Below are 17,028 nucleotides of genomic sequence, written 5' to 3'. Positions count from 1 at the left end.
GTCACTGTGATACTCCCAGATCCCCTCACCTCCCCAGTCATGTCCCTGTATTATTACTATAGATAAAAGTGATGTCACTGTGATACTCCCAGATCCCCTCACCTCCCCAGTCATGACCTTGTATTAATATTATAGATATGAGTTATTCCATAGTGACGCTACCAGACCCCATCACCTCCCCAGTCATGTCCCTGTATTATTACTATAGATATAAGTGATGTCACTGTGATGTTCCCAGTTCCTCTCACCTCCCCAGTCATGTCCCTGTATTATTACTATAGATATTAGTGATGTCACTGTGATACTCCCAGATCCCCTCACCTCCCCAGTCATGACCTTGTATTAATATTATAGATATGAGTTATTCCATAGTGACGCTCCCAGATCCCCTCACCTCCCCAGTCATGTCCCTGTATTATTACTATAGATATAAGTGATATCACTGTGATGCTCACAGATCCCCTCACCTCCCCAGTCATGTCCCTGTATTATTACTATAGATATAAGTGACGTCACTGTGACACTCCCAGATCCCCTCACCTCCCCAGTCAAGTCCATGTATTATTACTATAGATATAAGTGATGTCACTGTGATACTCCCAGATCCTCTCACCTCCCCAGTCATGACCTTGTATTAATATTATAGATATGAGTTATTCCATAGTGACGCTCCCAGACCCCATCACCTCCCCATTCATGTCCCTGTATTATTATTACTTTTTTTATATATTTTTAGTCAAATTTTTCAATAAAAAACATAGACATGAAAAGAAGCAATCTCCATAGTAATGGTACATATAACGAGATAGCAATTATCGAAACGGAGATACAATTCAACTTACAGAACTAAAGAATAGTAAACAACACATTGAAATGAAGCAACAAAGACAAGGAAGGGGAAAGGGATAAACATGTAATATAATAGGTTTTACCTTCTTCACCAATCTAACTATAAATTGATCATGCTTCCAATAAAGATCCAAACACATAGAATCTCGGGGGGTAGTAAGAGTAAGAATATCAATATATATCGTTCCAACTTGGCACCTACTGGGAGGGGTGCAGGGATGAGTGAATATCTTGCAAGGTAGTCCTCTTTACTGAGTCAAAAAAACGCAAGGACATGGGTCCTAAGCATAGGGTCTACAATTTCTATAAACGGTCCCCATTTCTTATAGAATAGGGGGGCATGTTTATCTATATCAGGAAGAGTAGATTGACGGTCATAATACATAGTTGACATAACCATGGTCAGCAATTGCTCCAATCTACGGGGGGACCTATGGATCCATTGAGTCAAAATCGCTTTCTTAGCTAGTGTGAGGGAAACGTAGAGAAAAGGGCGTAAGTGGGAGGGATTCAGCTGGTATACCACAGTTAGAAAAGTACAAACCCAAAAGGGCCCATGGAGAAGGGAGAAGGTGAAAATTTAATTTAATATTTATGTACCACAAAACCTTGTTCAAAAACCTTTGTATTTTGGGGCAACTCCAAAAGGCATGCATCAGGGTAGCATGAGGCGCGCGACATTTAAGGCAATGTCCTGAATCTGAGGGCACCATATGACTCCTCTGACTTGGTGAAATATATGCACGGTTGAGGAATTTTACATGAATTTCCTGAAGATTTGAGGAATGTAAGGCTTTAAAAACGTGTGGTAAAGGGCGGAAAAATTCAGTCATAGACCCCTGCAGAGATAGGTCCTCCTATTTCTCAAACAACGGTTCCCACACCTTGACCATACGCATAGGAAGAAGGTCCCAATATAACCATTTCGTCTTATAAGGAACTTTTGTGGTTCGAGCAACTAGGGAGGTGAGGGGACTAGACCAGGGAAGGAATACAATAAACCTCCCGGATAAAACACATCTTTGATGCTACTGATTCCCTTGGATCGCCACGTTGTAAATTTAGAATTCTCCAAAGGAGGTGTAAAACAGGGATCTCCAATTAGAGGAGTAAAATCAGAACGGTCAAAATTTCTATGCATTGCTTTATTAATTGCTTTCCAAGCTAGATAGGAATCCCAAAACAACAAATTATTCTTTACTTGCGGAGGCAGTAAGGGGGTAGGAGTATGTAAGAGGGCCCTCAGGTCATGAGGGAATACCAAAGTTTGTTCAATATGATAATTTGCGTATGTGTATTTTCCCAGAAGCCAGTCATTGATATATCTAAAGGCCACCACCTTAGAAAATGTAAGAAGATCCGGGATTGCAAGACCTCCCTCCTCAACTTTAGTTTAGCCAGCGCTATTCTTGGTTTTTTATTAGCCCACAAAAATCTTGTGAACAACCTGTCATAAAGGACAGAGTCAGCTCTAGAAAGCTTCAACGGCAGTAACTGGAGCGAGTAAGAAATCTTTGGAAAGATGATGCTCTTTAGGTCCACCCCAGTAATAATAATGGAAGCGCTAACCAGGAATGGAGTTGAAGGGAGACAGCCTTCAGTATAGGTGTATAATTTACCTTATAGAGATCAGATAAACTAGCGGGAATGTAAACCCCTAGGTATTTCAATTTGGTGGTATTAAAGACAAAATGGGAAAGAAAAAGGGAAGAGGACATATTAGATGCTGCCATAGTAAGGGGAAGCAATTCAGATTTTAAAGAATTAATCCTGTAACCAGCAAATAGATCAAACACTCTAATAATTTCCATAACAGCTGAGTTGGACTCTTCGGGACGAGAGATGAAAAGCAACATGTCATCTGCAAAGAGACTTACTTTAAGTTCCTGGTCTAATATTGTAATCCCTAAAAAATAATGAAGACCTTGCAGCGCCAAAGCCAAGGCTTCTATAGTGAGCGCAAATAATAAAGACGACAGCGGGCATCCCCATGTCCCTGTATTATTACTATAGATATGTGATGTCACAGTGACACTCCCAGATCCCCTCACCTCCCCAGTCATGTCCCTGTATTATTACTATAGATATAAGTGATGTCACTGTGACACTCCCAGACACCCTCACCTGCCCAGTCATGTCCCTGTATTATTACAATAGATATAAGTGATTCTGTGAAAATCCCAAATCCCCTCACCTCCCCAGTCATGTCTCTGTATTATTACTATAGATATAAGTGATGTCACTGTGACACCACCAGATCCCCTCACCTCCCCAGTCATGTCCCTGTATTATTACAATAGATATAAGTGATGTCACTGTGATGCTACCAGATCCCCTCACCTCCCCAGTCATGTCCCTGTATTATTACAATATATATAAGTGATGTCACTGTGATGCTCCCAGATCCCCTCACCTCCCCAGTCATGTCCCTGTATTATTACAATATATATAAGTGATGTCACTGTGATGCTCCCAGATCCTCTCACCTCCCCAGTCATGCCCCTGTATTATTACTATAGATATAAGTGATTCTGTGAAACTCCCAAATCCCCTCACCTCCCCAGTCATGTCTCTGTATTATTACTATAGATATAAGTGATGTCACTGTGACACCCCCAGATCCCTTCAACTCTCCAATAATGTCCCTGTATTATTACTACAGATATACGTGATGTCACTGTGACGCTCCCAGATCCCCTCACCTCCCGAGTCATGTCCCTGTATTAATACTATAAATGTAAGTGATGTCACTGTGCCGCTCTCAGATACCCTCATTTCCCGTCATGTCACTGTATTATTACTATACATATAAAAGATGTCACTGTGAGACTCCCAGATCCCCTCACCTCCCCAGTCATGTCCCTGTATTATTACAATAGATATAAGTGATGTCACTGTGATGCTCCCAGATCCCCTCACCTCCCCAGTCATGTCCCTGTATTATTACAATATATATAAGTGATGTCACTGTGATGCTCCCAGATCCCCTCACCTCCCCAGTCATGTCCCTGTATTATTACAATATATATAAGTGATGTCACTGTGATGCTCCCAGATCCTCTCACCTCCCCAGTCATGCCCCTGTATTATTACTATAGATATAAGTGATTCTGTGAAACTCCCAAATCCCCTCACCTCCCCAGTCATGTCTCTGTATTATTACTATAGATATAAGTGATGTCACTGTGACACCCCCAGATCCCTTCACCTCTCCAATCATGTCCCTGTATTATTACTACAGATATACGTGATGTCACTGTGACGCTCCCAGATCCCCTCACCTCCCGAGTCATGTCCCTGTATTAATACTATAAATGTAAGTGATGTCACTGTGACGCTCTCAGATACCCTCATTTCCCGTCATGTCACTGTATTATTACTATACATATAAAAGATGTCACTGTGAGACTCCCAGATCCCCTCACCTCCCCAGTCATGTCCCTGTATTATTACTATAGATATAAGTGACGCCATGGATGCCAGCCGTTGAGGCTGGGGGGCAGTCACACAGCGAAGAAACTTCCAGGGACTTTGGTCAAGTCAGGAGACTTCCCTACACATAAATATTCTGGAACTAATGGCCATTTACAATGCCCTGAGTCAGGCAAGGCTTCTGCTTCAAAACCAGCCGGTACTGTTCCAATCAGACAACATCACGGCAGTCGCCCATGTAAATCAACAGGGCGGCACAAGAAACAGGATGGCAATGACAGAAGCAAGGATTCTCCTACGGGTGAAAAATCACGTGTTAGCACTGTCAGCAGTGTTCATTCCGGGAGTGGATAACTGGGAAGCAGACTTCCTCAGCAGGCACGACCTACACCCGGGAGAGTTCGGACTTCATCCAGAAGTCTTTCAACTGATGGTAAACCGTTGGGAAAGACCACAGGTGGCCATGATAGCATCCCGCTTAAACAAAAAAAAAACTAGAGAAATATTGCGCCAGGTCAAAAGACCCTCACGCAATAGCTGTGGACGCTCTAGTGACACCGTGGGTGTACCAGTCGGGTTATGTGTTCCCCCTTCTACCTCTCATACCAAAGGTATGGAGAATAATAAGAAGGAAAGGATTTTCTGACTCCAGCCGTCCTGGAAACATATATTTTACAGTGGTGAGTGGTTCAAACCAATGTGATTTTAGGAACCCCAAAACTACATTGAGATCCCAAGGTGCCACTGGAGGCACAAAAGGAGGCTGTATATGCAGTACCCCCTTGACAAACGTCTGAACTTCAGGAACTGAAGCCAGTTCTTTCTGGAAGAAAATTGACAGGGCCGAAATTTGAACCTTAATGGACCCTAATTTTAGGCCCATAGACAGTCCTGTTTGCAGGAAATGCAGGAAACGACGCAGTTGAAATTCCTCTGTAGGGGCCTTCCTGGCCTCACACCACGCAACATATTTACGCCAAATACGGTGATAATGTTGCACGGTTACATCCTTCCTGGCTTTGATCAGGGTAGGGATGACTTCATCCGGAATGCCTTTTTCCTTCAGGATCCGGCGTTCAACCTCCATGCCGTCAAACGCAGCCGCGGTAAGTCTTGGAACAGACAGGGTCCCTGCTGGAGCAGGTCCTTTCTTAGAGGTAGAGGCCACGGGTCCTCCGTGAGCATCTCTTGAAGTTCCGGGTACCAAGTCCTTCTTGGCCAATCCGGAGCCACGAGTATAGTTCTTACTCCTCTCCTTCTTATGATTCTCAGTACCTTGGGTATGAGAGGCAGAGGAGGGAACACATACACTGACTGGTACACCCACGGTGTTACCAGAGCGTCCACCGCTATTGCCTGAGGGTCCCTTGACCTGGCGCAATATCTGTCTAGTTTTTTGTTGAGGCGGGACGCCATCATGTCCACCTTTGGTTTTTCCCAACGGTTCACAATCATGTGGAAGACTTCTGGGTGAAGTCCCCACTCCCCCGGGTGGAGGTCGTGTCTGCTGAGGAAGTCTGCTTCCCAGTTGTCCACTCCCGTAATGAACACTGCTGACAGTGCTATCACATGATTTTCCGCCCAGCGAAGAATCCTTGCAGCTTCTGCCATTGCCCTCCTGCTTCTTGTGCCGCCCTGTCTGTTTACGTGGGCGACTGCCGTGATGTTGTCCGATTGGATCAACACCGGCTGACCCTGAAGCAGAGGCCTTGCTTGACTTAGGGCATTGTAAATGGCCCTTAGTTCCAGGATATTTATGTGAAATGACGTTTCCATGCTTGACCACAAGCCCTGGAAATTTCTTCCCTGTGTGACTGCTCCCCAGCCTCTCAGGCTGGCATCCGTGGTCACCAGGACCCAGTCCTGAATGCCTGAATGCCGAATCTGCGGCCCTCTAGAAGATGAGCACTCTGCAACCACCACAGGAGAGACACCCTCGTCCTTGGAGACAGGGTAATCCGCTGATGCATCTGAAGATGCGATCCGGACCATTTGTCCAGCAGATCCCACTGAAAAGTTCTTGCGTGGAATCTGCCGAATGGAATCGCTTCGTAAGAAGCCACCATTTTTCCCAGGACCCTTGTGCATTGATGCACTGACACTTGGCCTGGTTTTAGGAGGTTCCTGACTAGCTCGGATAACTCCCTGGCTTTCTCCTCCGGGAGAAACACCTTTTTCTGGACTGTGTCCAGAATCATCCCTAGGAACAGCAGACGTGTCGTCGGAATCAGCTGCGATTTTGGAATATTTAGAATCCACCCGTGCTGTCGTAGTACTACTTGAGATAGTGCTACTCCGACCTCTAACTGTTCCCTGGACCTTGCCCTTATCAGGAGATCGTCCAAGTAAGGGACAATTAAGACGCCTTTTCTTCGAAGAAGAATCATCATTTCGGCCATTACCTTGGTAAAGACTCGGGGTGCCGTGGACAATCCAAACGGCAGCATCTGAAACTGATAGTGACAGTTCTGTACCACAAACCTGAGGTACCCTTGGTGAGAAGGGTAAATTGGGACATGGAGGTAAGCATCCTTGATGTCCAGAGACACCATATAGTCCCCTTCTTCCAGGTTCGCTATCACTGCTCTGAGTGACTCCATCTTGAATTTGAACCTTTGTATGTAAGTGTTCAAGGATTTCAGATTTAAAATAGGTCTCACCGAGCCGTCCGGCTTCGGTACCACAAACAGCGTGGAATAATACCCCTTTCCCTGTTGTAGGAGGGGTACCTTGATTATCACCTGCTGGGAATACAGCTTGTGAATGGCTTCCAATACCGCCTCCCTGTCGGAGGAAGACGTTGGTAAAGCAGACTTCAGGAACTGCTGGTCGTAGTATAACACCAGTATGTGTGTATATACTTTTTAGGATATTTTCCAGCTTTCTATCAGCTGGCTCCTTGAGGGCGGCCGTATCAGGAGACGGTAACGCCACTTGTTTTGATAAGCGTGTGAGCGCCTTATCTACCCTAGGGGGTGTTTCCCAACGCGCCCTAACCTCTGGCGGGAAAGGGTATAATGCCAATCATTTTTTAGAAATTAGCAGTTTTTTATCGGGGGAAAACCACGCTTCATCACACACCTCGTTTAATTCATCTGATTCAGGAAAAAGTACGGGTAGTTTTTTCACACCCCACATAATACCCTTTTTTGTGGTACTTGTAGTATCAGAAATGTTTAAAACCTCCTTCATTGCCGTGATCATGTAACGTGTGGCCCTACTGGAAAACACGTTTGTTTCCTCACCGTCGACACTGGAGTCAGTGTCCGTGTCTGGGTCTGTGTCGACCATCTGAGGTAACGGGCGTTTTAGAGCCCCTGACGGTGTTTGAGACGCCTGGACAGGTACTAACTGACTTGCCGGCTGTCTCATGTCGTCAACAGTCTTTTGTAAAGTGCTGACGCTATCACGTAATTCCTTCCATAAGACCATCCAGTCAGGTGTCGACTCCCTAGGTGGTGACATCACTTTTACAGGCAATTGCTCCGCCTCCATACCATTTTCCTCCTCATACATGTCGACACAACGTACCGACACACAGCACACACACAGGGAATGCTCTGATAGAGGACAGTACCCCACTAGCCCTTTGGGGAGACAGAGGGAGAGTTTGCCAGCACACACCAGAGCGCTATATATATACAGGGATAACCTTATATAAGTGTTTTTCCCTTATATAGCTGCTGTATAGATTTATCTGCCAATTTAGTGCCCCCCCTCTCTTGTTTTACCCTGTTTCTGTAGTGCAGGACTGCAGGGGAGAGTCAGGGAGACGTCCTTCCAGCGGAGCTGTGAGGGAAAATGGCGCTTGTGTGCTGAGGAGATAGGCTCCGCCCCCTTCTCGCCGGCCTTTCTCCTGCTTTTTTAAGGAAAAACAGGCAGGAGTTAAATGCATCCATATAGCCCAGGAGCTATATGTGATGTATTTTTTGCCCTCTAAGGTGTTTTTATTGCGTCTCAGGGCGCCCCCACCCAGCGCCCTGCACCCTCAGTGACCGGAGTGTGAAGTGTGCTGAGAGCAATGGCGCACAGCTGCGGTGCTGTGCGCTACCTTATTGAAGACAGGACGTCTTCTGCCGCCGATTTTCCGGACCTCTTCTGTCTTCTGGCTCTGTAAGGGGGCCGGCGGCGCGGCTCTGGGACCCATCCATGGCTGGGCCTGTGATCGTCCCTCTGGAGCTAATGTCCAGTAGCCTAAGAAGCCCAATCCACTCTGCACGCAGGTGAGTTCGCTTCTTCTCCCCTTAGTCCCTCGATGCAGTGAGCCTGTTGCCAGCAGGACTCACTGAAAATAAAAAACCTAATTTAAACTTTTACTCTAAGCAGCTCAGGAGAGCCACCTAGATTGCACCCTTCTCGTTCGGGCACAAAAATCTAACTGAGGCTTGGAGGAGGGTCATAGGGGGAGGAGCCAGTGCACACCAGGTAGTCCTAAAGCTTTTACTTTTGTGCCCAGTCTTTTGCGGAGCCGCTATTCCCCATGGTCCTTACGGAGTTCCCAGCATCCACTAGGACGTCAGAGAAATCTTATTTTAACACACACACACGCCGCTGCTGCCGTAGACGCAGGAGGGACACAGGAGAGCCGCGCGCTGTGCCCTCCGTGTCCCTCCTAAATACTCACTCGAGTATAAGCCGAAGTGGCTTTTTCAGCACAAAAAAAGGTGCTGAAAAAGTCGGCTTATACTCTAGTATATACGGTACTTCAGATATTAGTAATGTCACTGTGATACTCCCAGATCCCCTCACCTCCCCAGTCATGTCCCTGTATTATTATTATAGATATAAGTGATGTCACTGTGATACTCCCAGATCCCCTCACCTCCCCAGTCATGTGCCTGTATTATTACTATAGATATAAGTGACATCACTGTGCCGCTCCCAGATTACCCTCACCACCCCAGTCATGTCCCTGTATTATTACTATAGATATATGTGGTCACTGTTACACTCCCAGATCCCCTCACCTCCCCAGTCATGTCCCTGTATTATTACTATAGATATAAGTGATGTCACTGTGATACTCCCAGATCCCCTCACCACCCCAGTCATGTCCCTGTATTATTACTATACATATATGTGGTCACTGTTACACTCCCAGACCCCCTCACCTCCCCAGTCATGTCCCTGTATTATTACTATAGATATAAGTGATGTCACTGTGATACTCCCAGATCCCCTCACCTCCCCAGTCATGTCCCTGTATTATTACTATAGATACAAGTGATGGCACTGTGACGCTCCCAGATCCCCTCACCTCCCCAGTCATGTCCCTGTATTATTACTATAGATATAAGTGATGTCACTGTGATACTCCCAGATCCCCTCACCTCCCCAGTCATGACTTTGTATTAATATTATAGATATGAGTTATTCCATAGTGACGCTCCCAGACCCCATCACATCCCCAGTCATGTCCCTGTATTATTACTATAGATATAAGTGATGTCACTGTGACACTCCCAGATCCCCTCACCTCCCCAGTCATGTCCCTGTATTATTACTATAGATATAAGTGATGTCACTATGATGCTCCCAGATCCCCTCACCTCCCCAGTCATGTCCCTGTATTATTACTATAGATATAAGTGATGTCACTGTGATACTCCCAGATCCTCTCACCTCCCCAGTCATGACCTTGTATTAATATTATAGATATGAGTTATTCCATAGTGACGCTCCCAGACCCCATCACCTCCCCATTCATGTCCCTGTATTATTATTACTTTTTTTATATATTTTTAGTCAAATTTTTCAATAAAAAACATAGACATGAAAAGAATCAATCTCCATAGTAATGGTACATATAACGAGATAGCAATTATCGAAACGGAGATACAATTCAACTTACAGAACTAAAGAATAGTAAACAACACATTCAAATGAAGCAACAAAGACAAGGAAGGGGAAAGGGATAAACATGTAATACAATAGGTTTTACCTTATTCACCAATCTAACTATAAATTGATCATGCTTCCAATAAAGATCCAAACACATAGAATCTCGGGGGGTAGTAAGAGTAAGAATATCAATATATATCGTTCCAACTTGGCACCTACTGGGAGGGGTGCAGGGATGAGTGAATATCTTGCAAGGTAGTCCTCTTTATTGAGTCTAAAAAACGCAAGGACATGGGTCCTAAGCATAGGGTCTACAATTTCTATAAACGGTCCCCATTTCTTATAGAATAGGGGGGCATGTTTATCTATATCAGGAAGAGTAGATTGACGGTCATAATACATAGTTGACATAACCATGGTCAGCAATTGCTCCAATCTGCGGGGGGACCTATGGATCCATTGAGTCAAAATCGCTTTCTTAGCTAGTGTGAGGGAAACGTAGAGAAAAGGGCGTAAGTGGAGGGATTCAGCTGGTATACCCCAGTTAGAAAAGTACAAACCCAAAAGGGCCCATGGAGAAGGGAGAAGGTGAAAATTTAATTTAATATTTATGTACCACAAAACCTTGTTCAAAAACCTTTGTATTTTGGGGCAACTCCAAAAGGCATGCATCAGGGTAGCATGAGGCGCGTGACATTTAAGGCAATGTCCTGAATCTGAGGGCACCATATGACTCCTCTGACTTGGTGAAATATATGCACGGTCGAGGAATTTTACATGAATTTCCTGAAGATTTGAGGAATGTAAGGCTTTAAAAACGTGTGGTAAAGGGCGGAAAAATTCAGTCATAGACCCCTGCAGAGATAGGTCCTCCTATTTCTCAAACAACGGTTTCCACACCTTGACCATACGCATAGGAAGAAGGTCCCAATATAACCATTTCGTCTTATAAGGAACTTTTGTGGTTCGAGCAACTAGGGAGGTGAGGGGACTAGACCAGGGAAGGAATACAATAAACCTCCCGGATAAAACACATCTTTGATGCTACTGATTCCCTTGGATCGCCACGTTGTAAATTTAGAATTCTCCAAAGGAGGTGTAAAACAGGGATCTCCACTTAGAGGAGTAAAATCAGAACGGTCAAAATTTCTATGCATTGCTTTATTAATTGCTTTCCAAGCTAGATAGGAATCCCAAAACAACAAATTATTCTTTACTTGCGGAGGCAGTAAGGGGGTAGGAGTATGTAAGAGGGCCCTCAGGTCATGAGGGAATACCAAAGTTTGTTCAATATGATAATTTGCGTATGTGTATTTTCCCAGAAGCCAGTCATTGATATATCTAAAGGCCACCACCTTAGAAAATGTAAGAAGATCCGGGATTGCAAGACCTCCCTCCTCCACTTTAGTTTAGCCAGCGCCATTCTTGGTTTTTTATTAGCCCACAAAAATCTTGTGAACAACCTGTCATAAAGGACAGAGTCAGCTCTAGAAAGCTTCAACGGCAGTAACTGGAGCGAGTAAGAAATTTTTGGAAAGATGATGCTCTTTAGGTCCACCCCAGTAATAATAATGGAAGCGCTAACCAGGAATGGAGTTGAAGGGAGACAGCCTTCAGTATAGGTGTATAATTTACCTTATAGAGATCAGATAAACTAGCGGGAATGTATACCCCTAGGTATTTCAATTTGGTGGTATTAAAGACAAAATGGGAAAGAAAAAGGGAAGAGGATATATTAGATGCTGCCATAGTAAGGGGAAGCAATTCAGATTTTAAAGAGTTAATCCTGTAACCAGCAAATAGATCAAACACTCTAATAATTTCCATAACAGCTGAGTTGGACTCTTCGGGACGAGAGATGAAAAGCAACATGTCATCTGCAAAGAGACTTACTTTAAGTTCCTGGTCTAATATTGTAATCCCTAAAAAAGAATGAAGACCTTGCAGCGCCAAAGCCAAGGCTTCTATAGTGAGCGCAAATAATAAAGACGACAGCGGGCATCCCCATGTCCCTGTATTATTCCTATAGATATGTGATGTCACAGTGACACTCCCAGATCCCCTCACCTCCCCAGTCATGTCCCTGTATTATTACTATAGATATAAGTGATGTCACTGTGACACTCCCAGACACCCTCACCTCCCCAGTCATGTCCCTGTATTATTACAATAGATATAAGTGATTCTGTGAAAATCCCATATCCCCTCACCTCCCCAGTCATGTCTCTGTATTATTACTATAGATATAAGTGATGTCACTGTGACACCACCAGATCCCCTCACCTCCCCAGTCATGTCCCTGTATTATTACAATAGATATAAGTGATGTCACTGTGATGCTCCCAGATCCCCTCACCTCCCCAGTCATGTCCCTGTATTATTACAATATATATAAGTGATGTCACTGTGATGCTCCCAGATCCTCTCACCTCCCCAGTCATGCCCCTGTATTATTACTATAGATATAAGTGATTCTGTGAAACTCCCAAATCCCCTCACCTCCCCAGACATGTCTCTGTATTATTACTATAGATATAAGTGATGTCACTGTGACACCCCCAGATCCCTTCACCTCTCCAATCATGTCCCTGTATTATTACTACAGATATACGTGATGTCACTGTGACGCTCCCAGATCCCCTCACCTCCCGAGTCATGTCCCTGTATTAATACTATAAATGTAAGTGATGTCACTGTGCCGCTCTCAGATACCCTCATTTCCCGTCATGTCACTGTATTATTACTATACATATAAAAGATGTCACTGTGAGACTCCCAGATCCCCTCACCTCCCCAGTCATGTCCCTGTATTATTACTATAGATATAAGTGATGACACTGTGACACTCCCAGATCCCCTCACCTCCCCAGTCATGTACCTGTATTATTACTATAGATATAAGTGATGTCACTGTGACGCTCCCAGATCTCCTCACCACCCCAGTCATGTCCCTTTATTATTACTTTAGATATAGGTAATGTCACTGTGACGCTCACAGATCCCCTCACCCCACTAGTCACTGTATTACTATAGATTTAATTGATGCTCCCAGTGATTCTCTCAGATCTTCACACCCCAAAGGTCATGTGATACTTCCGGATCCACTCACCTCCCCAGTCATGTCGCCGTATTATTAGTAATTACTACAGACATAAGTGATGTGACAGTGATGCTCCCAGATCCGGTCACCTCCCCAGTCATGTCCTTGTATTATTACTATAGATATGTGCTGTAACTGTGACACTCGCAGATCCCCTCACCTCCCCAGTCATGTCACTGAACTATTACTATAGATATGAGTGATGTCACTTTGACACGCCCAGATCCCCTCACCTCCGCAGTCATGTCCCTGTATTATTACTACAGATATGAGTGATGTCACTTTGACACGCCCAGATCCACTCACCTCCGCAGTCATGTCCCTGTATTAATATTATAGATATAAGTGATTTCATAGTGTTGCTCTCAGACCCCCTCAACTCACAAGTCATGTCCCTGTATTAATACTATAAATATAAGTGATGTCACTGTGACATTCCCAGATCCCCTCACCTTCCCATTCATGTCCCTGTATTATTACTATAGATATAGGTGATGACACTGTGACACTCCCAGATCCCCTCACCTTCCCAGTCATGTCCCTGTATTAATACTATAGATATAAGTGATATCACTGTGACACTCCCAGATCTCCTCACCTCCCAGTCATGTCCCTGTATTATTACTATAGATATAAGTGATGTCACCGTGACACTCCCAGATCCCCTCACCTCCCCAGTCATGTCCCTGTATTAATACTATAGATATAAGTGATATCACTGTGACACTCCCAGATCTCCTCACCTCCCAGTCATGTCCCTGTATTATTACTATAGATATAAGTAATGTCCCAGTGACGCTCTCAGATCCCCTCACCACCCCCAGTCATGTCTTTGTATTATTACTATAGATATATGTGATGTCACTGTGATAGTCCCAGATCCCCTCACCTTCCCATTCATGTCCCTGTATTATTACTATAGATATAGGTGATGACACTGTGACACTCCCAGATCCCCTCACCTTCCCAGTCATGTCCCTGTATTAATACTATAGATATAAGTGATATCACTGTGACACTCCCAGATCTCCTCACCTCCCAGTCCTGTCCCTGTATTATTACTATAGATATAAGTGATGTCACCGTGACACTCCCAGATCCCCTCACCTCCCCAGTCATGTCCCTGTATTAATACTATAGATATAAGTGATATCACTGTGACGCTCCCAGATCCCCCTCACCTCCCCAGTCATGTCCCTGTATTATTACTATAGATATAAGTGATATCACTGTGACACTCCCAGATCTCCTCACCTCCCAGTCATGTCCCTGTATTATTACTATAGATATAAGTAATGTCCCAGTGATGCTCTCAGATCCCCTCACCTCCCCAGTCATGTCTTTGTATTATTACTATAGATATATGTGATGTCACTGTGACAGTCCCAGATCCCCTCACCTCCCCAGTCATGTCCATGTATTATTAGTATAGATATAAGTGATATCACTGTATTCAGTCCCAGATACCCTTACCTCCCCAGTCATGTCCCTGTATTATTCCTATAGATATAAGTGACATCACTGTGACACTCCCAGATCCCCTCACCTCCCCAGTCATGTCCCTGTATTAATACTATAGATATAAGTGATATCACTGTGACAGTCCCAGATCTCCTCACCTCCCAGTCATATCCCTGTATTATTACTATAGATATAAGTAATGTCCCAGTGACGCTCTCAGATCCCCTCACCACCCCCAGTCATGTCTTTGTATTATTACTATAGATATATGTGATGTCACTGTGACACTTCCAGATCCCCTCACCTCCCCAGTCATGTCCCTGTATTAATACTATAAATGTAAGTGATGTCACTGTGACACTTCCAGATCCCCTCACCTCCCCAGTCATGTCCCTGTATTATTACTATAGATATAAAAGATGTCACTGTGACACTCCCAGATCCCCTCACCTCCCCAGTCATGTCACTGTATTATTTTAACTATAGATATAAGTGACGCCACTATTACACTCCCAGATCCCCTCACCTTCCCAGTCATGTCCCTGTATTATTACTATAGATATAAGTGACATCACTGTGATGCTTCCAGATCCCCTCACCTCCCCAGTCATGTTCCTGTATTATTACTATAGATAAACGTGATGTCACTGTGACACTCCCAGATCCCCTCACTACACCAGTCATGTTCCTGTATTATTAATAAAGACATGTGATGTCACTGTGACACTCCCAAATCCCCTCACCTCCCAGTCATGTCCCTCTATTATAACTAGAGATATGTAATGTCACTGTGACTCTCAGATCCCCTCACCTCCCCAGTTAGCAGGTAGATGATCTCCATGATGAGATTTAGCATCTTTTCTGTCTTCACATTTTCATCCTTGTCCATCTTCTATGTATCTGAAAATTTTGGTCTTGCACCTTGTTAAAAATAGATTTATAAACATTATTAGAAATATTTTATGTAATATTACAGTGTAATATAACAGTGATATAATATACAATATAATACAGATCAGTGATGACATTGCTGTGTGTGTGTATATTACAGTGTATGAGGTATAACAGGGATATAATATACAGTATAATACAGATCAGTGATGACATTGCTGTGTGTATATATTACAGTGTATGAGGTATAACAGGGATATAATATACAGTATAATACAGATCAGTGATGACATTGCTGTGTGTGTATATTACAGTGTATGAGGTATAACAGGGATATAATATACAGTATAATACAGATCAGTGATGACATTGCTGTGTGTGTGTGTGTGTGTGTGTGTGTGTGTGTGTGTATTACAGTGTATGAGGTATAACAGGGATATAATATACAGTATAATACAGATCAGTGATGACATTGCTGTGTGTGTATATTACAGTGTATGAGGTATAACAGGGATATAATATACAGTATAATACAGATCAGTGATGACATTGCTGTGTGTGTGTATATTACAGTGTATGAGGTATAACAGGGATATAGTATACAGTATAATACAGATCAGTGATGACATGTGTGTGTGTGTGTGTGTGTGTGTGTGTGTGTGTGTGTATTACAGTGTATGAGGTATGACAGGGATATAATATATACAGTATAATACAGATCAGTGATGACATTGGTGTGTGTGTGTGTGTGTGTGTGTGTGTGTGTGTGTGTGTGTGTGTGTATTACAGTGTATGAGGTATAACAGGGATATAATATACAGTATAATACAGATCAGTGATGACATTGCTGTGTGTATATTACAGTGTATGAGGTATAACAGGGATATAATATACAGTATAATACAGATCAGTGATGACATTGCTGTGTGTGTGTATATTACAGTGTATGAGGTATAACAGGGATATAATATACAGTATAATACAGATCAGTGATGACATTGCTGTGTGTGTATATTACAGTGTATGAGGTATAACAGGGATATAATATACAGTATAATACAGATCAGTGATGACATTGCTGTGTGTGTGTATATTACAGTGTATGAGGTATAACAGGGATATAATATACAGTATAATACAGATCAGTGATGACACTGCTGTGTGTGTATATTACAGTGTATGAGGTATAACAGGGATATAATATACAGTATAATACAGATCAGTGATGACATTGCTGTGTGTGTGTATATATTACAGTGTATGAGGTATAACAGGGATATAATATACAGTATAATACAGATCAGTGATGACATTGCTGTGTGTGTGTATATTACAGTGTATGAGGTATAACAGGGATATAATATACAGTATAATACAGATCAGTGATGACATTGCTGTGTGTGTGTGTATATTACAGTGTATGAGGTATAACAGGGATATAATATACAGTATAA

The 17,028-nt window shown here is 43.5% G+C and overlaps 1 protein-coding gene across 1 annotated transcript in view; it reads right to left on the bottom strand.

Moving 5' to 3' along the window:
• LOC134984204 (zinc finger protein 585A-like) overlaps window positions 1-15,603 on the bottom strand; it is a 59,927-nt gene extending 44,324 nt beyond the window's left edge. Inside the window, exon 1 of the mRNA XM_063949838.1 lies at window positions 15,495-15,603. Within this exon, the coding sequence (XP_063805908.1) occupies window positions 15,495-15,572 (78 nt within the window). The 5' untranslated portion in view covers window positions 15,573-15,603. The remainder of the gene's footprint in view (window positions 1-15,494) is intronic.
• Between the last annotated feature and the right edge of the window lie 1,425 nt (window positions 15,604-17,028).

This window comes from Pseudophryne corroboree, assembly GCF_028390025.1.
Source record: "Pseudophryne corroboree isolate aPseCor3 chromosome 3 unlocalized genomic scaffold, aPseCor3.hap2 SUPER_3_unloc_4, whole genome shotgun sequence".
Taxonomy (NCBI): domain Eukaryota; kingdom Metazoa; phylum Chordata; class Amphibia; order Anura; family Myobatrachidae; genus Pseudophryne; species Pseudophryne corroboree.
Note: the sequence above shows the minus strand (reverse complement) of the source record. Positions and strands in the feature narration are given on the sequence as shown.